This window comes from Hyperoodon ampullatus, assembly GCF_949752795.1.
Source record: "Hyperoodon ampullatus genome assembly, chromosome: 14".
NCBI lineage: Eukaryota > Metazoa > Chordata > Mammalia > Artiodactyla > Ziphiidae > Hyperoodon > Hyperoodon ampullatus.
The window spans coordinates 4,139,223-4,163,781 of NC_136927.1; the positions used below are offsets into that span (position 1 = coordinate 4,139,223).

At 56.9% G+C, this 24,559-nt stretch overlaps 1 protein-coding gene and 1 long non-coding RNA gene across 2 annotated transcripts in view; both read right to left on the minus strand.

Moving 5' to 3' along the window:
- Positions 1 to 11,567: 11,567 nt before the first annotated feature.
- On the minus strand, positions 11,568 to 15,866 carry LOC307062765. The gene is made up of 2 exons (XR_013811223.1): positions 15,811 to 15,866; positions 11,568 to 12,416 (listed from the first exon to the last, which is right to left on the minus strand). It is a non-coding gene; the product is annotated as an uncharacterized lncRNA (long non-coding RNA).
- Positions 15,867 to 15,936: 70 nt separating this feature from the next.
- FBXL18 (F-box and leucine rich repeat protein 18) overlaps positions 15,937 to 24,559 on the minus strand; it is a gene marked incomplete at both ends in the record, with an annotated part of 34,633 nt that continues 26,010 nt past the window's right edge. The window contains 1 exon segment of the mRNA XM_079718822.1: positions 15,937 to 16,093. Within this exon segment, the coding sequence (XP_079574948.1) occupies positions 15,937 to 16,093 (157 nt within the window).

A 24,559-nucleotide genomic window follows, 5' to 3' on the forward strand; every position in this document is an offset into this window, starting at 1 on the left:
GGCGCACAGGCTTAGTTGCCCCGCGGCATGTGGGATCTTAGTGCCCTGACCAGGGATGGAACCTGCGTCCCCTGCATTGGAAGGTGGATTCTTAACCACTGGAACACCAGGGAAGTCCCTAACACAACATTTTAAATCAACTACACTCCAATAAAAATTAAAAAACCAAAACCCACAAGGGGATACACACACCCACCAGAATGGCTAAAATGAAAGAGTCACTACACCAAGTTTTATGGAGGATGTGGAACGGTGGAAACTCTCATACTCAGCTGCGAGGCGTGTAAATGCTGCAATCACTTTGGAAAACAGTTCAGCAGTTTCTTACAAAGTGAAACAGGCACCTTCCATGATATGGTCATGCTCCTCCAAGGTTATTTATTTACCCAAGAGAAATGAAAGCAAACGTCCACACAAAATCTGGCACGTGAATGCTCAGAGTGGCTTTATTTGTAACAGCCGAATCCTGGAAACAAGGCAAGTGTGCATCAGCAGGTGAACAGAGAAACAAGTGTGCGTGGGTGACGGGGCGTGTGGCCCAGGGGTGCACAGGAGGGCACAGAGGCCACGGCCAGCGAAGCCCCAGGCCTCTCCAAGTGCCTGGGGCAGGCAAGCCCCTCATGGGGCAGCAAGCAGGCAGGGATGCACGGGGACCGTCTGTGGCTCTGAGAAGTCAGGGGAGACGCACGCTGCACACCACGCGCCCGGCAGGCAAGAGCCCTGCCCCCGCCGGCTCGCGTTCGTGGGGGAAGGAGAGGCAGCTGCTCCTCGAGGGTGGTGCCCTCACCCCTACCCCCTTGAATGGAGCCAGGGAGGGGCCGTCGCACTGCTGGGATCCGCGACCACGGCGCCCCCAAGCCCAGGCAGAGGGTGGAGGCCAGAGGGTCCCCCGCCCCAAGGCCCCCTCACACCCCTCCCTATCATGTCTCAAGTATCTCAAACATATGCAAAGCCTCTGACGGGCAGCCCTGGGGTTGGGGAGACCCCCCCACCAGGCGGGGGACCCGGCTGCGATCCATCAGGGAGGGCCGCTAGGGTCTACAGCCCCTTTCAAGCAGAGCATCGCCCGGCCCCCGGCCCCCCTACAGCGGGGGCAGTAGTGACTGTGCTGAGGACTCGCTTCTAGGAAGGAGGGTTTAAAGACCCCGCCTCCCCCTGCCTGGGCCCAACGCAACGAGGAGACAGATGCCAGAAGAGAGGTGGGCGGGAGGACAGGAGTGGAGGAGGGCGGTTTATGGCATAAACATAGCACTTGTGTGTGGAAGAAAAATATTTTCTTTGAACAAACAAGACTCTCAGCCTTGTTTCCCAGAAGCACTATTATCTCCAAACAGCGCTGCTTCCAAAACGAAAGAAGAAAATAACGGGCAAGGGGTAGACGGAGAAGGAAAACAGCTTTGCAGCCGCAGAACAAACGCTCCAGGGCCACGGGGGCCTTCGCAGGGGGCGGCGGGCCGGGGGGGCCCCGGCTGGCCTCCCCTCACCCCAAGCCCCGGGGCCTGGTCTGGGCCCAGTTCCCTCACCTCCAGCGGGGTTGGCAGCTCGCGTCTCGGCATATTCTGGGGGCCCACAGCCAGGCCCCCAAACCCCGCACAATTACTCGGGGCCTACTGTGCGCTGGGCCTGGGGAGATGCACAACACAAGGGACTCAGACTGCAAGCCGTACAGAGCGGCCCTGCGCCAGCCTCGCCCTTGCTAGGTAGGGGCGGGGGGAGAACAGGACGGCAGCAGTGTTGGGGCTGGACCACTGCTTTTCTCTTGCACCCCATGGTGTGTGTCACTGACCCTCGGGAGCGGCCTCTCGGCCCTTGCACAACCCACACCCACGTAAAGACAGGCTGATGAACGTGAGGATGACGGCATTGCTGCATCCAGGGTTTGCTGTGGTTGGTTGTTGGTTTGTTTTAACATTTAGAACTTTAAACACATTTTAGGAACAAAAATCCCTAGCGTCAGATTTTGTTTTTACAGACACGAGGGTTCCCAGAGCCTGACTTGCGACAAACAGTCCCACCCCGGGCCCAGCCTGGGCGCTCAGACAGGGAGGACTGAGCGGCATCTTCCCATTGGGTCGGGGTGGGGGGGTGTCTTACCATTCCCGGAGGAACAGAGAAGCCAATGGGGCCACGAGATACGAAGCCATACTGCTGGGGAGATGGTGTCTGTTTTTTCTGGGGGTGAACAAAAGCAGTGTGTACTGACACCTCAAATTCTAAACATATTTAGACCCTGACATTTTATTTCTAAAATTGCTTTCTGTCCTGAAGAAAAAATTATGCACAAATATTAAGTTTATAAGAACGCTCACTGCACCACTGTTTACAAAAGCAAAAAGCTAGAAACAACCTAGATGTCCAAACATTGGGGATCAGTTAATAACTCAAGTAAATAAAGTTGTCACAAATCACGGCACAGATTATGTGAGGCAGAAACATGTGCACCACGTAAACAAACAATCAAAAAGAACATTGGGGACTTCCCTCGTGGCGCGGTGGTTAAGAATCCACTTTCCAAAGCAGGGGACACGGGTTCGATCCCTGGTCCAGGAAGATCCCACATGCCACGGAGCAACTAAGCCCCTGCGCCACAACTACTGAGCCTGCGCTCTGGAGCCCGCGAGCCACAACTACTGAAGCTCATGCGCCTAGAGCCCGTGCTCCGCAACAAGAGAAGCCACTGCAATGAGAAGCCCGCGCACCACAACGAAGAGTAGCCCCCACGCGCTTCCACTAGACAAAGCCCACACACAGCAACGAAGACCCAACACAGCCAAAAAAAAAAAAAAAAAAGAACACTGGGCAAAGTTGTTTGTAGGGTATAATCCCATTTTAATTTTTTCAATATATACACACACTATTACTCCAAAGAGAAAGGCTAGAAAGTTGTACTCCAAACTATTAATATTGGGACTTGAATTATTTTTCCTTTTGTTTACCCACACTAGATTTTCCAAATGAACATTATTTATTATTATTATTATTATTTTTTTTTTTTTTGGCCACACTGCACAGCTTGCAGGATCTCAGTTCCCCGACCAGGAACTGAACTCAGGCAACAGCAGTGAAAGTGCCGCGTTCTAACCACTAGACCACCAGGGAAGTCCTAAATGAACATTATTAGAAAAAAAAAAAAAGACATTTAAAAACCGAATTCAGTAGGATAATGGCAATTAACAGGGAAAGTCTGAACAAGGTACAGAAGTAGTGCAGGAAAAGAAGTTCATTCTGTTTGGAAGGGCCAGGATCAGGGAGAAACCCTCCTAGACCAATGTCAAAGTCCTCTGGATTTTGAGGGACATGTCAATGTTTGCCAAAGTCAAACCCCAGCAGAGGAAAAAGTGTAACCAACCAACAGGGGACAACTGGTACCCATGTGTGTCCCCGAGCCTGGCTCGTCAGACAGCCAAGTCCCCAAGGAAGGCGCAGGTTCCTGGCCTTGCCCCTAGAGGGCAGAAGCAGCCAGTGTGGGAGCTTAAAGCATCTGGGCTTGAACTGTCTCTGGGTCTGCTGAGAGCAAGATGTGCCTGCAGTAAAAAGTGTTGGGAAGCACACGTTTATTTATATAAAAATAAAGGTACTCAGGAATTCCCTGGCGGTCCAGTGGTTAGGATTCGGTGCTTTCCCTGCTGTGGCCTGGGTTCAATCCCTGGTCGGGGAACTAACATCCTGCAAGCCGCAAGGCACAGCCCAAAAAAAAGAAAAAAAAGAAAAAAAAAAGGCCCTCATCTCTCTAATACAGAGAGTATCTATAAATCAGTAAGAAAAAATAACAGAAAAATGAAAATCCCAGTGGCCTTTAAAATACCTGAAAAGATGGGAATTCCCTGGCAGTCCAGTAGTTAGGACAGTGCTCTTTCACTGCCGAAGGCACGGGTTCATTCCCTGGTCGGGGAACTGAGATCCCACAAGACGCACGGTGTGGCCAAATACAGTAAATAAATAAAATAAAATACCTGAAAAGATGTTCAACTTTGCTCATAAAAGAAATGCTCAGTAAAATTACTGTTACTGTTTTTCACCCACCAAGTCTGCAAAATCCAAAAGTTAGAGAACACCCTCTACTGGCAAGACTATGGGAAACAGATACTCTTGTATATTGTTAGCGGGAATGTAAATTGGTTCAACCAATCCCTGTGGAAGACAATTTGAGCAGTATCCACCAAAATTACAAATGTATAAACTCTTTGATGCAGCTATTCTGCTTCTAGGAATTTATTTTATAGATACATGCACATGTGTAAAATAACAGATATTCAAGTGATTAATTTGTAGCATTCCATGTAATCACAAAAGGCTGAAAACCATCTAAATGTCCAACCACAGGAGACGGGTTAAATACATGATAGTACACCATCCAGTGGAATACTACGCAGCTGTCAAAACTGAATGAGGAGGTGATGGGAGCAAAAATGACTGAGCAAGAACCTTCAAAAATTCACTCCTCATAAAATCAATGGGAAAAAACGGGCAGAAATCAGAATCAACTTCTTCAGAGCTCTGGAAATTAACCAGAGGCTTGCAGCAACCTGGAGTGTGTTTATTTAAGAAAACTGACTGAATCTCAGTAGGAAGAGCAAGCTTTGTGGATTTTTAATTTGTCTTATCCCACCTCCCTTTCTCAGCTTTGAAAACTTAACAGCCCACATTCCCAGCCCCAGAAGTAGCAGAACTGATCTGAGGCTCTTCCAAAGCCTTACTCCCAAATAACTGGCATTATTGGACATGTCTGGTGGTTCCATGGAAGACCCCATTGGAAAAAATTATCTTTATTTAACCTAACTCAGAGCTCACTCAGTGCTAAAAAGCCTTTCACAGAGGGGCATTTATCTAAAACAATTACAAGCGTTTTTTTGTTTTGGTTTTTTAAAGAAATACTCTATTTTATTTATTTATTTATTTATTCATTCATTCATTCTTGGCTGTGTTGGGTCTTTGTTGCTGCGCAGGGTCTTTCTCCAGTTGCAGCGAGCAGGGGCTACTCTTCGTGGTGGTGTGCGGGCTTCTCATTGTGGTGGCTTCTCTTGTTGTGGAGCACGGGCTCTAGGCGCACGGGCTTCAATGGTTGCAGCACGTGCCCTTCAGTAGCTGTAGCACATGGGCTCAGTAGTTGTGGTGCAGGGGCTTAGTTGCTCCACGGCATGTGGGATCTTCCTGGACCAGGACTCGAACCCGTGTCCCCTGCTTTGGAAGGCGGATTCTTAACCACTGCGCCACCAGGGAAGTCCCAAGCAAATGTTTTAATTCTGCAGCTGCCTGAGGCAATGAATAACAGTTGGAGCAATTAACAGACTAACCAAAATAAAAGATAAATAAATAAGTAATAAATAGATAACAGACTGACCAAAGAGCTGAGGAATGAGATGTCTCTATGGAGGGACTACACTCGGACTGGTGGGCGAGGGAGGTGGTCATGGCTGGAGCATCGGAACTCTGCTTCTCGGTACATTTATGCTACCTCATCAAGCTGTTTGTTTTCTCTGATTTTCTGTACTTTTTTTTTTTTTTTAAGAAAATGTTAAAAGGAACGCAGGCCTTCCATGCCCTCCCCGCCGAGCAGGGGAGCACTGCTTTGTGGCTTGAAACTGAGTGTCCTCTAGCATGGGGCCTGGAGCAGGTGGCTGGCGGGAAGGCCATGGCTGTCAGGGAGGAGCTGAGCCCCCCTGGTTTGTTCTGGAGAGCAAGGTAACCGTTCATAAAGCTTATGGCTTCTCTGCTGAAAACCAGGCTGTGTCTTTGAGGAATTCCCTCAGACCACCGAGGCTTTGCCAAACGCTCTCACCCCCAGACCTAGGCAGGAGCACCTGGACCCACCCCCTGGCTCTGGGTTCTCCTCAGCCCACATTGATTTAAGGAGGGCCCCTCTCCACCCCCAGCGATGGTCTGAACTGCCCAAACTTTCCTTCTCAGGGGACCCAGACTCTTTTTTTTTTTTTTTAAAGAAATACATGTGGGGCTTCCCTGGTGGCGCAGTGGTTAAGAATCTGCCTGCCGGGCCTCCCTGGTGGCGCAGTGGTTGAGAGTCCGCCTGCCGATGCAGGGGATACGGGTTCGTGCCCCGGTCTGGGAGGATCCCATGTGCCGCGGAGCGGCTGGGCCCGTGAGCCATGGCTGCTGAGCCTGCGCATCCGGAGCCTGTGCTCCGCAACGGGAGAGGCCACAACAGTGAGAGGCCCGCATACCACAAAAAAAAAAAAAAAAAAAAAAAAAAAAAAAAAAAAAAAAGAATCTGCCTGCCAATGCAGGGGACACGGGTTCGAGCCCTGGTCCGGGAAAGATCCCACATGCTGTGGGGCAACTAAGCCTGTGCACCACAACTACTGAAGCCTGCACGCCTAGAGCCCGTGCTCTGCAACAAGAGAAGCCACCACAATGAGAAGCCCATGCACAGCAACAAAGAGTAGCCCTGCTACGTGCAACTAGAGAAAACCCGCAAGCAGCAACAAAGACCCAACGCAGCCAAAAATAAATAAAATAAAATAAATTTTAAAAAAAGAAATACATGTGTTTTTTGGTTTGTTTTTGTTTTTTTGGCCATGCCACACAGCATGCAGGATCTTAGTTCCCCAACCAGGGATCAAACCCATGCCCCCAGCAGTGGAAGCGTGGAGCCCTAACCACTGGACTGCCAGGGAATTCCCCCGCCTCATTTTGGGTAGCCCACTCCCCCAAAGACCCCTCCACTAATGACTGGTGTATACTTGTGCTGGTCCACATTTTGCTCTGCACAAACTTATCCTGGTAAGGACTTTTTTTCTAACCAAAACAGATATATACATATATACAAGATCTCGCTACTTGCCTTTGGGATTAATATACCATGAACATTTTTTGTTTTAATAGATCCGGAGATGATCTGTTCTTGTTGAGAGCTCCATCCTAGAATATGTTTTTTAATGAAATTATGTTTTTATGTGTGTGTTTTTCTGTTTACATCTCAGAATTAATTTCATCTGTGCCCATTGTAGAAAATCTGGAAAAAGAAGAGAATTAATAATGCACACAGGGCTTCCCTGGTGGCGCAGTGGTTGAGAGTCCGCCTGCCGATGCAGGGGACATAGGTTCGTGCCCCGGTCCGGGAAGATCCCACATGCCGCGGAGCGGCTGGGCCTGTGAGCCATGGCCGCTGAGCCTGCGCGTCCAGAGCCTGTGCTCCGCAACGAGAGAGGCCACAACAGGGAGAGGCCCGTGTAACACACACACACACACACACAAAAAATAAATAATGCACACAAGGAGAAATCCTCCCACCCACAGGAAACGTGCCTGCTTTTCCTTCCAGTCATTCTTTTTTTTTTTTTTTTTTTGCGGTACGCGGGCCTCTCACCGCTGTGGCCTCTCCCGTTGTGGAGCACAGGCTCCGGACGCGCAGGCTCAGCGGCCATGGCTCACAGGCCTAGCTGCTCCGCGGCATGTGGGATCTTCCCGGACCGGGGCACGAACCCGTGTCCCCTGCATCGGCAGGTGGACTCTCAACCACTGCGCCACCAGGGAAGCCCTCCAGTCATTCTTTCAGTCACCTGTTTTCCTTCCTCATTTGCTGGTGGGCTCTGAGTGCAAGATGGATGGGAGAGGGAGTGGGAGAAGCCCCCGATGGTGTATCCCTTTCCAGTTGCTGATATTGTGTCAATTACCACAGCTCTGGAAGTCAGGAGTCTGACACAGGTCTCACTGGGCTAAAATTAAGGTGTCACCAGGGCCGTGTTCCCTCTGGCGGCTCCACGGGAGAATCCACGTCCTGGCGTTTTCCAGCTTCTCAAGGCCACCTGCATTCCTTGGCTGGTGTTCCTCCAGCAGCGTAGGGCTGAATCCGTCTTAAGCCTCCCTCCTGGACTTCCAAGGCCCCTGTGATCTCATTGGGCCCATCAGGATAACCTCCCCATCTCAAAGCCTGCTGACTAGCAAACGTACTTCCACTTTGCCAGTAACCTAGCAGAGTCACAGGATCTGGGGATTAGGGTGTGGATGTCTTTGGGGACCAGATTCTACCTCTGCAGATGCCCGGGCCTGATGCTGCCAGGACCCAGGCCCAAGGCCCATTTATGAGGTGAGTGGGAGGCAGGAACCAGGGCTCTGGCTGAGACCACACTCTTCAACCCTGGAACACCCGGCTGGAGGTCACTGCCCTCCCTGGACACAAATGCAAATGGTGGGGAGTCACCGTTTGGTAGGATTTACGTCATCTTAAATGTATTAATTTCAGTTTATCTGCATTGCTCATTCGTATGCCTTAGCAGTCATTTACGTCCTGGGGGATTAGTACATTCGAAATCAGGGAATGTAGCAAATAAAAATACCCGTGGTTGGGAGCAGCTGGGATCTGACCTCCACGTTCTGAAGCCAGGCACTGCGACGGGGGCCGTCACCCTGTGCAAAGATGCTAAATCCACTCCCTAAATACAACTCTAAGCTCCTCCCAGCCTTAAAAAATTCCCACTTAGACCCAGAAATTTCACTAACGAGAGTCTCTCCTAAGGAAATAATTCTAAATATAGAAAAACACTGCAGCACAAGGCTGTCCAGGGCCGCTTTCCTTGGAAGACCGACTAATTAGAAACAACCTAATTGTCCGACAGCGGGGGACCCGCGGGCCTGTGACAGCAAAGCCTCATCATTAAAAGGACGAGTCCGGGAGAACACAGGCAAGATGCTTTCATGTGGTGAGTGTAACGCAGCACCGGGAATCGGATGATCACAGCTACAGATGGTTTTTAAAAGCAGGGAACAAAGGCTTGAAGGACATTAACAAAAACATCAGCAGACGTTCTCTCTGGTTGGGGAGGACGGGGGCGATTTCTCTTCCCCTTTGTTCCACCTCTCGGAATTTTTCAAGTTCCCTGGATGAACATAACAGAAAAGTCGACCTTTAAGTGAATTGGTTGTGTTAACTGACTGGTGTGTAAAATTAATTCAGTCCCTTTGTGTGGGTGTGTGAATGTGTGCGTGTTACACGAGTGTGAGTGCATGTGTGGGAGTGCAAGCGATGGGGAACTGGAGTGTGTGTCTGAACGTTGAGCGTGACTGGGTGTGAATGTGTGGGTGGGTGTGAGGACAAATGCTACAGGTATCAACGTGTGTGTGTGCGCGCAAATGTATGTATGTGAGTGGACGCATGTGTACACATGGGTGTGAATGTGGAGGGGGCGGTATCGGTGTGGGTGTGTGACCGAGTGTGTGATTACATGCCAGTGTGAATCATGCAAGTGCTCGTGTGAATGTGTGAGATGGGTGGGGTTTAAGTGTGTGATACGAATACGAGGCTGTTTGTGGACCTGCGAGAGTGGGTGTGACTGTAAGCGTGCGTGTGTGAATGTCAGGTGTGCGCAGGAGGGTACGGCAGTGAGCGTGTGTTGAAGTGCGTCTGTGAATCTGTGTGCAGTTGTGAATGGATGTGAGCGTAATCATGAGTGTGTGTGAACGCTGGGTGTGTGCACACACGTGAAGGCCCATGACTCATGGCGCGTCTCTGGAGGGGCAGCCCCCCTGCCCACCGTGCGGTGGGGGGAGGACTCCCCGCAAAACTGCCCGCCCGGGAGAGGCCCCTCCAGCCCTGGAAACGGGCGCCCCGCACCCCCCAGCACCTGCCCGGCTCTGCACACGCTGCACAGGGGGCTGCAGGACCCCCAACACCCTGGGCCTCGCCAGCCGCCGGTGGACAGCCCAGCCCCGGCGGCCCCTCTGCACGGGCTGTGCCCCTCGCATCTGTCCACCATCCTGCCCCCAGCAGGGAGGAGCACCTGGCGCGGGCCCAGAATGGCCATGCTGCTCCTAGACCTTCCCCATCGACTCCCCCAGGCCGGGAGCCGGGGCTTCAGCTCAACATAAGAGCCAGCGGCCGCATGACAACTGTGATGCAGACTCGAAGGGGAGACCCTGGGGCGGGGCCCAGCCAGGCTCCGCCTCGGCGTCTTGGGCTTGAAACCCAGAGGGTGCCCATCGCACGGGGAGGACAAAGAAGAGATGCCAAACAAGGGACATCGGGTCCTCGCTGAGAGAGGCCTGGTGTGAGGACTCGGAAGAGCCCACCCTTCCGCAGAGGCCTCCCTGACCCCCAACCCAGACTGCGGCCCCTTCCCCGCCGTCCCCTCTTGGGTGGCACTTACCACGGCCGGGAACGCAGCTCAGGTGGGCATCCCGGTCAACAGCCAGCACCAACCGCCCCACATATGAGTGAAGGTGCTTCCAGAAGATCCAGCCCCTGCAAGAGGCTCCGGACGTGGTGGGACAGAGGTGGACCACGTCGCTGGGACCTGTCCCTGCCCCACGGACGCCGCGAGCATCTCCAAAAGGCTCCCTACAGCCTGAAGTCGGGGCGGTCTGTCGTGGGGTCCCCTCAGCCTTGCTTTTCCCCCTCCCCACTTACCCTCACGCCCATCTGATCTCCCCCTGCTGCTGCCTTTGGACACAGCAGGGCAGAGGGTCGGTCCTGCCCCTCTCGGGAAGGTCACTGCTGACCCCTTGAAGGACTGTCCCCTCAGCTTTCTCCCCGGCTCCTGGGCGGAAGTGAACCATGGTGGGGAGTCCCGTGGGTGTGCACCAGGCTTGGGGGACCGGCTCAGGCAGGACCGGGAGGGACGGAGGCTCCTGTCTCCATCCACGCTGCCGCTGCAGCTCAGGCGACTCTGGCCTTGAGGACCCACCGGGGGCTCAGGAGGCATCAGTGAGCGCTCCTCGGCCACCTGACGGTCCCTGCCCTTGTCACTCGGCCCTGCAGCATCCCTGGGGCCCACCTCTGTCCACGGCGCCTCCCAAGTCCAGGTCGCCACTCCTCCCCAGACGCCTGCCCTGGGCATCCCCGCCTCAACTGCCACCTTCCATCTCCCTCTGGCTGCGGGCAGAGCCCCTGCCTAGAACCCAGGTCTGGTGGAGGAAGTATCTGCCTAAAACTGATGCTGCAAACAAGCCAGTCACCACAGGACAAATGCTGCTACGGTTCCACCTACATGAGGTCCCTAGGAGAGTCAGGTTCATAGAGACAGAAAGTAGAAGGGTGGGTGCCAGGGGCTGGGGGCGGGGGAGGGGAGTGGTTAGTGCGGCAGAGTTTCAGTTTGGGAAGATGGAAACGTTCCGGAGATGACGGTGGTGATCGCTACACGACGACGAGAGTCTATTTAATGCCACTGAACTGTACACATAAAAACGGTTAAGACGGTAAATTTTATGTTACGTACTTTTTACCACAATTGAAAACTACAAATATGTGTATTAAATAAAAATGAAACTGACCCAGTCCCCACGGGCCCCAGATAACGGCTGTGCCGCCTCTGCCTCTGCCAGCCTCACGGAGCCCTTGGGCAGGGAGCAGCCTCGGGCCACACCAGTGTCCCTGCCCCGCTGCCCGCCAGCCCCATCCTGGCCTCGCCCCTCCTCACAGCAGTCGCCTCCTGGTGCCCCGCGTCGGGTCTCACGTCTCCATCCAGGGACCCCCAAGCGGCCAAGCGCAGACTGTCCTCAACACCTGAACAGCAGCGGGTGACCGGAGCGCCACTGCCTAAGCTCGCCCTCCAGGGCTGCAGAGCGGGTCGCAGAGGAAAGGTCAGGGCGCGCCCCTGCTGGAAGGACCACACAGGTTTTCTAAATCAAGTCCACTTTATTTGAAACTTTTCACATGCCACAAATTTACATGAAAATACCCATTCAAAATGTAGCTGGAACGCGAAATTCAGGAGTGGCCTCACCGGAGGACAAGGAGGTCGGTCATCAAAAGGCAGGTGACGTGTATGCGGCCGTGTAGCACCTGGTCACGCACATGCCGTGACAAACCCTGGCAACTCACCTCACCCCTCTTACCATTGGTAACGTGCTGAGCAAGACTGTCCAGTCAGAGGGGCAGGCAGATGGGCGATGGTCAGAGGGCAGTGGTCCCGGGGCTGAGCGCCGCTGGTGGCTGCAGGGTGCCACGTGCCCATGGCCACACGTGCAAAAGCACCCTCACCTCTCGTACCCTCCGCCAGCGCAGTGGGCACAGCGGGGAGGCCTCTGGGGCTGGCCGGCTTGGAGTCTGGTGCAGTGGGTGCCCTGACCCTGTGACCTCAATGCAAAACCTCACACTTCACTGGCTTTTGAAAGAGCTTTAGAAAGTAGTTTAGGCGATGTTGGTTGGCCTGTGTCGGACCCACAGTTTGTTTGAATTCCTGTGGGTGTCTGTTCATCACGCCCAGTGGAACCCTGCGCCCTAGATGCAGACAAGACCGGCGACCGTCCCTGAGCCCCTCAGCACAACCCCGCCCCTATCCTGTCCGGCGGGGAGGGGGACTGGGGCTGAGGCCACAAGGACCACAGGTGTCAGCGTCCACGTCCCCCTCACCTCGGGTTTTGGGACTGAAGCCGTGGGAGCCTGCTGCCACGGCCGCGCTGCATCTTCCTCACCCACGAGCTTCTCTTACTGCTTCTCACAAGGTCTCAGCAATTTTCAAATCCTAAAGGAACAAACAGTGAGAACGAGAGGAAGCAGGAGGCTGCCGGCTGCCCCGGTGCCACTCAGAGGAGGACGCAAGGGTGGGCCCATCAGGGCAGGTCCCTTTCCTGCCAGGCGGGGCCGGGTGGGGGAGACGGGGGCCTGAGACCCCCCGCCTTCCTGGCCGTGCACCCAGGGAGGCCACTGACGCAGTAAGGCTGCGACTGCTGGCTTCAGATCCCCTGGAGAACTTTCCCAGCCCTGGCCCCTGGCAAGCTTCTGCCCCCTGGGCCGAGTGGCCTGCAGCTCTGGATCCTGGCGCAGGGGGTTAAGGGAGTGTCACCCTCAGCACCCAGCCCTGCAGACCTGCCCAAGGAGGGGCGGGGGCGTCCCAGGCCTCAGTGGAGAGGCCCTCAGGGGCTTTGCGGAGGAGGGACCCTCGGAGCTGTCTCCTTGGGTCCTCGGACGGGCAGTTGACAGGTGGGGATGAAATCCGTCCCCTTGTTGTATGAGAGTGAAGTGCCCTTAATCCAGCCCCCTCAGCTCGGAAATAAAAATACTCGCACGTGACAAAGAGAAAAGCCACCGACAGCAGGGAAGGGGGCCTGCGGGTCTCTACTCTCCTCAGGCTCAAGAAGCCTCCCTAGGGGAGCACCTTCAGGCCCGGCCAGCTAGGCTGCCTGATGCTGCGGCGGCAAAGCCACAGCCCTGGGAGCAGGCAGGGCCGAGGGGTCTAGGGGTGAGGAGGGGCCACAGGCAGGGGGGCGGCCTCAGGAGGCCGGGGGTTTCTCTTTTTAACAGAGGGATCTCCCTGAGCCCCGCCTCCCTCATTCCCACCTCCCCCAGTGTCTGCCTCACGCACACAGCGTGCACACACAGCATGCACACACACAGCGTGCACACACACAGCGTGCACACCAGGAACATGAGCCCGTCCACAGCAGACTACCTCACACGTGTAGGCGCACAGATGTCCATGCACGCACCATGCACACGCACACACGTACACACACACGCAGGCGCCAGTGCTGACCAGGCCCCTCTCAGCAGGCAGCATATGGTCCGTCGCTTAACAGCCCAGTTCTGCCAATTGGGGACCATTAGGGTGGGTTCTTTTCCCAGCATAAAATGCTGCAGAATATAAATTGCAATTAACACCGGTGCCAAAATAGCACTTAGCGAGAATGAGCGCGTTATTAACATCTGGTGAAGCCTGTCTTGGGTGGAGAAGCCGCGGAAATTCTTGCTCTAAGGAAAGGATGGTTGAGGGGACACTACAAATACAAGGCCTCCTGTTTGGGGGCTGCTTTCCAAGTCAGCGCGTGCCCCAGCCTCCGTGAACGGCCCCTCCCAGCCCTGTTTGCTGGCATAAATGACACTGCTGGTTAAAACTGCTTGCTCACGAGAACAGGCCATCCGGGCCAGAGCACGAAAACCATGGCAGCCTGTGGACAAATTCTTAGTGGAACGATCATCCTCTGGCCTGAGCCCGGGCTGCTCTGGACGAAAGGAAATGTGCACCCAGGGCCCCAGGGGTCCCGGGGTCGGCCAGACCACCTGCCCCCACCCTGGGCTGCGTCCCCCTGCCGGTCGGGTTGTAGCTGGCCACGCTCTTGCTGTGAGGGCGGCGAGCAGTCGGTCCCCACGTCACCTTCCTGATCGCCCTCCCGGTGGTCTCAAGGCGCAACTGAAAGACATGCCCAGAAATGGGGTGGGGGACTCCCACCACCTCTCAGATCCTCATCTACAGCGTGTGGCCCTAACGAGGGCCTTGGCCCTGTCTCTCCAGGGCCCAGGGCAGCCTAGCCTGCGGCCTGCATGGCCAGAGGAGCGGGCCCGGTTGTGACTCTCAGGCCAGGTCAGGACTGTGGAGGCGAGGGCTGCTGGTCTGGTGGGGGTCCCATCTGGGGGCAGCCGGCAGACAGGGCCCTCTGGGCAGGAGGCAAAGAGCCGCCAGCGGAAGCTGGGGAGGGAGGAGGGCACCCCATGCTCCAGAGAGGAGACAACTGCACCCTCGGCGAGAAAGCCACAGCGCAGGGGGAGAGCCCCAGCTCCACCCAGTGCTGCGGGAGGTGAGAGCAGGGCCAGGGCCGCGGGGACGGGGGGAGGCCGCCAGGCAGACTGCTCTTAGGAAGAATCGACCGGAGCACTCGGGGGCCTGTGTGCGTCCCGAGACCCTGGCCCTCCGAGCACTTCCACCATCGGAAGGCCTCCTGGACCCCCTCGGCCTGGCAGGGCAGGGGCTGCTGAACTGTCTGCCCCTTGAGAACCCAGGGAAGGGCAGGCGAACACAGACCCGGGGTCCAGGTACCGGGCCCTGCAACAGGCAAACTACAGGACACGCTACACGACACGGGGGCGACCATCACACGGAACAGAGTGGGAAGCGGGCTGCGCTGGGGGCCACAGAGCGGACGGCAGCCGAGACGGGCCGCAGCGGTGAGGAGGGCCTGGGGAACCTGCACCCCCAGCCCAGAGGGAGAGGGAGGCCGGGGCGAGATGGGCCCAGCCCCTGGGGTCCTGGGGAGGCAGCCTCTGCGGAGACCCAGGTGCCCCCGGCCGGAAGCTGCCCCGACGCCGCCCAGCCTTCCCTGGAATTCTCCAGGACCGTCACCGGGAGCGTTGGGGCAAGACGCTGGGTGGAGGGAACCCAACCGGGGTCCCTCAGAAGACCCCCAGCCGCAGGGATGACGGCTCTGAGGGTAGTCTCGCGGCTGACAAGGCAGAAGCACGGGGGGGCACGTGGCGGCACGTGGCGGGAGGCCCAGGACGCTGGGAGGACAACCCTCGTTTGGGGAATAGCTGCGTTGCATTTTTTTAAAGTGCTAAATAGAGCTATCTGAAACGGGGTAATGTGATCACTCCTCCAGCCCCACACATCCCTTCTGGGTTTTAATATTTCAAGGTTTTCTAATGAAGCAGGTCTATCCGTGTTTCCCCAGAAACACAGACCTTCACAGGGACCTGCAGCTTCCCTGCCCAGCAACCCGCTCCTGGCCCGAACCTGTCTGCTGTCATGTGGCTGGACGCAGACCAGAGGTGGAACTGGGTTAAGTGCAAGGAGGGGAGAGCCCCAAGTCTGCCACAGCACCTGCAAGCTCCTCCCTGCCTCGGGCTCACAGCCGCCCCCCCACAGAGCCCGAGGCAGGCGACCAGGAGCACAGGGCCTCTCCTGGGGGCTGGGGGGCAGCCGTGGGGTCATGTGGCGCTCCGGGGACCTGGCCCCCAAGGAGTCAGCGCCCTGGCGACGCGTGTCTCAGCCCAAGACCACGCCGGCCAGGCCCGCAGGTCGCCCGACAGCCGGCCCCGCCGCCGCTGCCTCACGCATCTCAGCCAGAGCGTCACTGAACACAGACTCCTCACAAGAGGAGGCCCCTAAGGGCTGGGGAGGGGGCTTCCTTCCTCCGGTGACCCACCGGGCATCCGGGGTCCTCGGGCAGGGGAGCAGCCGCGGCGGCCGTGGCACAGGCCGGAAGCCACACACCCGTCCGGGGCAGTCCTGCTTCCTCGGCCACGGAGACGCAGCGGCCACGGGCGGCGTGTCACCACCACAGGTTTGGCGGCTCCTCGGCCACTCTGCTCTTAAATAAGGTGACCTCGTCCAGGTGCACCATGGGGACGTCGCGGATGACATCGGTCAGACCCTCGTGGAGCAGGGGGAAGATGACGACATTCAGCGCGGGCCGCTCGGCCTGGAAACTGAACCAGAGGCAGCGGTTAGCGGGGCCGCGGAGTCGGGGCACAGGGGCGGCTGACGCAGGAACGCGCCTCCGGGGCCCTCACGCTGAGGCTCCAGGGAGCAGCCCATCGGGGCGGCGGGGGTCCCTGAAGGGCAACACCTGGGGCTGCAGAAGCGGCGTCTGCGGACACTGGAGGCCCCACAGCCAGTACACCCGCAGGGGAGTGGAGAGAGGGGACAGGAGGCCAAACCCGCGTGCCCACAGGCCACCCTCGAGGGACACGAACGCCCAAGTCAGGTGAGGCGGCCCCTCTGCCAGAAGACCAAAGTAAGGCGGCCGCCGGCAGCCACGAGCCTTTGTCTGAACACATGACAAGTAACTGTCAGACAACCCTCCCACCTTCCACCCACGGGCGACAGGCTCCACCCCGTGGAGTGCATGACAATATCCACGGAGCATCTGCCAGGCCAGGCACCGCGCTGGAGCTGGCCCAGTGGCCAGCCAGTGAGGTGACCCTCTCTCTTCCCACCTGGAACCCGAGGTGACTCTGGTCGTGGGAGAAACTTCCATCCCGTGGGGCTCGAAGGGCGAGAGGCAGAAAGGTGCCCACACAATTTGCCAAAGCTAAAGCCAGGTCCCAAGTCCCGCGCCTGCTTCAGGGAACAAGGAAACCGCAGTCCCAGCCTCCCCCTGCCCCCGGCCCCCCAGCAACACTGAGCTGGATTTGCTGGATTTACGACATATGTAAAACGAACGCCAGAAAGGCACTCATAAAACTTCATGTTTTGGCAATAAAAATGCCGAGGAAATACCTCCCGGTTCTGTGCGCTGTGTCCTGCCCCCGGCAGCAGTGTCTGTGACCGTGAACCGGCAAGTCCTCACCTGCAAACCCGCTGTGCGATCTACTCTGCTTGAAACAAAATATCCTCAGGTGTGGGATGTGCGTGCAAGGCTCCTGCCTGCCTGCCATCCTGAGGCTCTTAATGAGCTGCTGTCAAGATGCTGAAGGGGGATTAATTTCTCACCGAAAGCCAGGAATGCGGCAGCGTGCTGTCCCTTTCCCGCCGCCCTGACCGCCAAGGCGCACACAGGGTGGAGGGGCCACCCCAGAATCAAACCGACTTCCCTCTCAAGGCTTTCTCCACGGTCGGCACCCGGGTCAGCTCCAACCTGGGCAGGGCTGGGGGGCCTCGCCCGCACCCGCCTCTCTGTAAAGCCCCTCCCCGGCCCGAGGAGCCTGCGTGCTCCCCCAGCTGGAGCCTCACTGTCCCCACCCAGAGTGAAGCCTGGAGTCGGTGACAAGACAGTGGACAAGGGACAAAGGCAGAGAGAGCGATCACTCCCTTCCAAGTGCAGAGCTGCGGCTCCCCCGGGCGGAAGGAGGCAAGTTCTCGGCTGGGGCTCATGTGCGGGCCGAGAGCTCCGCGGGTTCTGCTGGGTCACCTGCACACGTGTTCTAATGTTCATTTGTGCGATTCAAATATAGTTTGAGATTTAGGTAAATAGACGCAATGAAATAAAATAAAACTCCTTCCAGCTACCCACGTTCAGAACTAGCCTGATGACCGACAGCAGGGCAGGCCACCTCCTGGGACCACTCCCCTGACTGGGGCTAATCACATCACTAAAGACCCGAGGCTGCAGCCTCTGGCCTGGAGTCACGAGGACAAAGCCAGGCCTGCGAGGTCCGTGGGTTCACCTTCAGGCACAGGCGTGCGTGCCCTCCTGGCGCACTCCCCCCTCCCTGGGCACCCTCCCGTACACGCACTCCCCAGGCCCAGCTCTGCACTCGCTGCCCCCGATGCCATCCTGGGCAGCAGAGAAGGCAGAGCCGTGCCCCTGCAACCACGCTAGCCTGGATCCCATCTGGGGGCGACAGAGGCAAGGTTTACGGAGCCCACACGCTAAGCCCGCGACAGGGGCCGCTCGCTCGCTCTGAAACCTGCAGAGCGAGTTGCAGACGCCACCGTGGAGACGCCCCTCCCCGAAGGGTCTGAGGGTGACTCAGGGCTTTCAAAGACACAGAGGTTCAGGAAAGTTCAACCATACTTACTCTCTGCCATTTATAACAGCCGGAAGGGAGATACCACACTGAAGAAAACTTTCTACCTGAGGCTGTTAAAAACACACCAGGGGATTTAAAATGGGGCCTTCGGCTATCTGAAAAACCAGCTGCCCAAAATACCTTCCTTCTCTTTTCTGAGCCTCCAGGAAGCAGGCAAGATCTTGCTTGTTTTAAAACCATTGTTTTGGGCTTCCCTGGTGGTGCAGCGGTTAAGGATCCGCCAGCCAATGCAGGGGACGCGGATTCAAGCCCTGGCCCGGGAAGATCCCACATGCCTCAGAGCAACTAAGCCAGTGCGCCACTACTACTGAGCCTGCGCTCTAGAGCCCATGAGTCACAACTACTGAAGCCCACGCGCCACAACTACAGAAGCCCATGCGCCTAGAGCCCGTGCTCTGCAACAAGAGAAGCCACCTCAATGAGCAGCCCGCGCGCAGCAACGAAGACCCTACAGTTATAAATAAATCAATCAATTAATTTAAAAATTTTTTAAAAAGCACTGTTTTGTTTAGAGAGAAAATACTATAAAGAAAGCGCAAAGGAGAGCACAGGGGCCTCCCACCGCACCCCACCGCCCAGCGGCTCTAGCAGCCCCTCCCCCGTAGCGCGCACACTCTCCTGCTGTGCTGAGCATATTCTTTCTAGACACGTCTCAAAATATTGACAACCTGAGCCAGGTGTGGTGAATTTCCTTCCAGTCCTCAGGGTGTGTCCACTCCACCCCCAAAGCAACAAAACACCCAGCGACCACCTCCTCCCATGGTCCCGCCCGGCCAGCAGGGCGCCACACCCGCCTGGCCACTTCCCTAGGGGACGCAACTCAGGGAGCCCTTTAACTATCATATGGATAAACATCATTTAATACAGCATGATCACAACTGTGCTTTGAGGTGTTTCTTCAGAATCAGTTCCAGAAATAGGGTCACTGGGTCAAAATGCATGAAGACTTTTACACTTGAAAAGGCAGGCCTACAAAGGACCCGGGCAGCCCTTCAGGGCCACAGCGAGCAGCCGGCTGAGCCACCTGCCCCAACGGGCCGCGAGAACGCTGCTGCGGAGCTACCAGAGGGAAGGGGGCGGGGAGGGACCGCCCGCCTCACACCTGCCTGGGACCAGCATGGAGAAGCAGAGAACTGGCCTGGCCAGGAGGGCTGGGCTCCAACTCGCCACAGACGCAGGCAGACGGCACGGCAGCCGCAGCCCCCAGGACCTCAGGCCCGGCCACTGCATGGAAGACACGGAAAGGGGTGTCCTGCACAGTCACCACGCTGGCAGCAGCTCTGAACCCGACGCCCCCCGAGTGCGTGAAGGGGGCCCCAGGGACCTCAGTCTCTGCACCTGGTCCTGCAGGTGCCGCAGAGCTGGAAGGGCTTTGGGAGGGGCCGGCTGGGGACACAGCCTGGAAGCAGCACTGGCTCAATCATCTAAGATCTGAACACCTGCTGGGTTTGTTTCTTTGCCTGAGAAATTAGAAAAAAAATTAAAAGTTGACAGCCTCTTCCTCTGCAAATAAAGGTCTTATAGAAAAGCCAAAGTCAGAAGATATTTTATAAAAGCCACTCACACTATAACAACTATCTTCAAGAAGCACAGAGGTGGGCGGTGGCCAAGAATAAAACATCCATCAAAGGTTCACAGAACTCAGATGATGCTCTGGGCAGGCGTGTGGGGTGCGCCCTTCTCAGCTCCCCACCAAACTTGCTGGGACCCACAGGGCACCTCGGAGCAGCCTGGAATCTGCCCTCGCGCAGAGGAAGGAGGCGGGAGAGACCCTTGGTGTCAGCTGTCATGGTCCGACGCGGCCCCCAGGTCCCATGTGGGACAGGATTGTAAACCCACGGGCCTGACCCCTGGAGCCCCTGGAGCCGGTAACTCCAGTGCGAGGCTCTGTCACCAGAAAGGCCTGAAGGACAAAGGCCAGGACAAAACAGAATACAGCGGAGCAGGTTTGGGACGTCCCCAGGGCTCCTCCCCCCCCCCAAAGACGCTGTCAGGGTCTCTCCCCAGGAACACAGATTTCTCGTATCCTTCCAGAAACACTTTATGCACATGCCAGCAGAGAAACAGATTACGCCCCTGCTGTTGTTTGAGACACACTTTGAAAGATTCCCTTTGGTGACTCCAAGTGCTTCCTCGTTCGTTTATCAGCTGCATTTCATTCCATCAACTGGAGGCATCATAATTTATTTCCCAGTCTCCTACCGATGGACACTTGGGTTGTTTTCAATCTTTTGATAAATCGAACAGCACCGCCATAAAGAGCTCTATGCAAACCCCATGGATAAGCCCGTCCGTGGAACCGAAGCCTAAAGGCGGGAGCTTAGTTGGGTCAGGGGTGTGCGTTCCGATCCACAGAGGTGGCCCACCTACCTTGGGCCACGGGCTGGTCTCCTCCCTCCACTAACACCAGCAGGCTTTGCCTGAGGGGGTGGAAAACGTTATACCGAAGTGCACCCCGGGCAATGAAGCCCCATGGGACCAGCACCCAGCACGAGACACAACAGCCACGCCCCAGAAGCCCTGGGCCCCCCGGGCAGTCACCTCCTCGACCCCTACCAGAGCGGACCACTGCCTGCTTTTGAACTATCCAGAAACAGAGCTGTTCTCGCTGAAATTTAGTTCCTGTTTTTCTCACGGGGGAGGCTGGGTGCTTTCTCTTAGTTAAGAATCATCTGCATCCCCTGTCCTGTGCCCTCAGACCCCTGCCTGGTTTGAATGGTGCTACTGGTCCTGTCCTCACTGCTGGGCAGGCAGGAGGCCAGGGCAATCCGACCTCTGGCAGGGACAGGACCTGCAGATCATTCTCCTAGTTTGTCATTTTCTGTAAATGATTTTTAAAAACACGCAAAGATATTCAACTTCATTCACAAAAAATATGAGTTGAAAACCACAGTAAGTGTCAACAGACAAAAGGACAAACAAAATAAATATGACCTATCCATACACTGGAACCTCACTTGGCCTTAAAAGGAATTCTTTTTTTTTTGCGTACGCGGGCCTCTCACTGCTGTGGCCTCTCCCGTTGCGGAGCACAGGCTCTGGATGCGCAGGCTCAGCGGCCATGGCTCACGGGCCCAGCCACTCCGCAGCATGTGGGATCCTCCCGGACCGGGGCACGAACCCATGTCCCCTGCATCGGCAGGCGGACTCCCAACCACTGCGCCACCAGGGAAGCCCAAGGAAGGGAATTCTGACACGTGCTACAACATGGATGAACCTCGAGGATATTATGCTAAGTGGAATAAAGCAGACATCAGTGGACAAATACTGTAGGATTCTGCTTCTGTGAGGTACCTACAGGGGTCAAGGTCATAGACAGAGAGCAGAACGGTGCTTAGCAGGAGTTGGGGGAAAGGGGAGAAGGGGGTGTTGTTTAACGCATATGGAGTTGCTGTTTGGGACGATAAAAAGGTTTTGGGTACAGACTGCGGTGACAGGTACACCACGGCACTAATGCCACTGAACTGTACACTTACAAATGGCTAAGATGGTAACTAGTATGTTATAGGTGTTTTAGCACAATAAAAAATTTAAAAGGAAGGAACAGAATCTGCCTTCAGAGAAATGGAGAGATGCCCAGCACTCAGAACTACCCTGGTGACCTGGCACCGCACGTCGCCCGCCCTCACCTCCCACGGGGCTGATGCTGCCAGCTGGGGACTCATGCCAGTCTTCCGCAGCCCAAGGCCAGGAACACCAGGCATCACTGTCCCCAGACCTTCGCTGGAATCAATCCTCCAAGAGACCCCTAAGAAAAGGGAGGTGTGTGAACCACGGCAGAGACAGGATGACAGAACAGAGCTGCGTTTCTTGTCCCAGAAAAGACAGCCACCCTACGTCGTCCTCGAGGGAGGGACCCTCAGGAGTGCGAAGCACGGCCTGGCGACCAGTAGGTCCCCAGGGACGTTCGGTGCTGTTGCAGCGTGAACAGCAGCCGGAGCCCGGAGCCTGACCGCAGACCGAAGCCTCGGGCCCGGCCCCAGCTCCCTGCTCAAGGCCACGGTGATTCCAGCCCCAGAGACCTCACCTGGAAAATGAGGGGCTCCAGTGACGACGGAAGAATTCCTGTTCTAGAGAACTACTCGATGGTGGGAAGAGGCCGCGTGCCCGGCAGCAGGCGCAGCCACCGCCCTCACCCCCGCCTCGGTGGCCTGGGCAGCCCTGGCCACAGGAGATTCTAAGCAGTGAACGTCTTCCACACTGATCAGTCACCGGGGCTGCAGACGCACCCCTGACGTGCCCCGCTGGCTGCTGCACTGGGGCCCACGGCGTGCGGCCGGAGCCCTGCCAGCTCCCAGACCAGCCTCTTGGGTGCCCACCGCAAATGGAGCCAGAACTCGCCGGCCAGCGAGCTCTGCGTCAAGGCCAAGGATTCCCCCAGTTGAGCCTGCAGCAGCGAAACCCTGCTGGCCTGTTATTTTTCGTGACACTCCCAGATCACCATTCCAGGTAGGAAGGACAAACGGACCCCAGAGACCCGTCCCGCGTGGCAGTGAGCCGAGGATCCAAGATGGGGTCCCACTGCCCCTTTAACTCAATTACGGTGACAGAACAGCACGCTAACTCTGTATTTTAGAATCCACTTTCCATTCTGAAGCTCGCAGTGTGCCCCAGACTTAAACAATGTATCTGTAAACTTCCCTGGTTCTACACTCACGTACAGAACACAAACACAGAGGGGCGGGAAGCGCTGCATCTGGGCGGGAGGCCCTGGAGCCCAGGCGCCCACCAGCAGCACGGCTGCCTGTGTCTGCTCAGGTCGGGGCCGCTGCCTCTTGGCCTCGTGGGCCCACATTCCTCGCAGTCCAGGGGGACGGGAGGAATTTCCACTTGGGCTCCAGAGACGTGACCCCGTCCAGTGGGATGCTGGGCCTAGGGGGACGGAGGACCTAGCCCGCTCCTGCCCCAGGGTTGGGGTCCTCCCAATGCTCCTGAGAAAGGGGGCTGCGGCCAGTCAACACGTGTGGCCTGGAGCGGACGAGACCCCCGAGGGCGCGGCCCGGGAAGGCCCCGCCTTGTGGGAAAGTGCTCAGCCGCCTCAGAACCAGCGCGTCCTCACCCCGGATGGCTCGGCTCAGACAGGGACACGTCAGGGTGAGAGCCTTTTCCGCCCCACCATCCTGCTTCCTCGAAGTAAGCGCCTCGGACCGGGCACTGTGGGTTATTACAGGAGGTGGCAGAGGGCGGCAGAACGGCCACACTGGCCTCCAACGCCTGCTGGGCCATTTATCCTCGGGACGGGACGACCAGGACGCCCCCAAACCTCACAGTGCTGGGCTGCCTCTTTTGTCAAGGGGGGAGAGGGCACCGCCACCAGGCGATCGTAGGGGACCCCGAGCAACGCCACCAAGGCGGGCATACACAGTCGGCAGCGAGCCACCACCAGGAGACAGCGGCGCCGGGAAGCAGGGACAATGGCTGCTGGTTTACAGACAGGACACTGGGCTCAGAGAGGGAGGTGATGAGGTCAGAGTCACACAGCAATGAGGCCAGGAGGTGAGCACGTCATGGGATCTGAGGGTGCGGGGGGGCGGTCTGACCTCAGCGGGACGCCACGTGTCACCCCGCGTACTAACAAAAGAGAAGCAAGTGAGGACACCACCCTCACCCAGGCCAGAGTTCACGAGGCCTCGAAGGGAACTTTCAGGAATGTAAGAGTCAAAGGAAATCGAGAAAGCTCTGAAATCCCTGGGAAGGGCGCCCCACCCGCTGCGTGTCTGGGAGAAAGTGGACAGCAGAGGCGTGGCTGGGTGCACAGCACGGAGACGCCCAGGGCACCCCCGCGACGGGCCACAGGGCCCCTCGGTGGGTCAGGTGGTACTGACTTGGCCAGGAAGGGTGACTCAGGGTTTCTAGGAGAGACAGGAAGCGAAACAGACAGAGAAGCTGGCTCTGCTCACTGGGCAGGGTGTCCCCGAGGCCAGGTGGTCGGGGGAGTCCAATGGGAATCCAGTGAACTCAGGGTGTTCCCAGGGCAGGAGCAGGGAGGGAGGCCGGCAGGAGAGCTGCTCCCCGGAGCAGCCCCAAGGCGTCGCTGCTCTCAGCGGCACTGGCCCAAACGAAGTCCAGCCTGGCGCTGGGGCCACCAGAAGGGCCCAAGGTGAGGGAAGATGCAAAAGAAAGTCGCTCCAAAACCTTGCAGAGGCTGCCTGCCACCAGACATCCGAGAAAGGCCCAGAGGCTTACGTTTCAAACTTGAAAGAGCAAAGTCAAGCTCCAGAAGATAAAAGAACAGAACGACTGCTGATCAGGACGCCGCTGTACACACAGCACTCCCACGTGGGCCTGCGGTGAACTCACCTCACGAGGGAGGAAACCGAGGCAGCCCATCCGAGGCCACCGCCACCTGAGAGGTCCTGGCGGTGCAGGGACCCAGAGCTGCAGGTCTCGGTGCCAAACCCACAGAGGGCACGACGACAA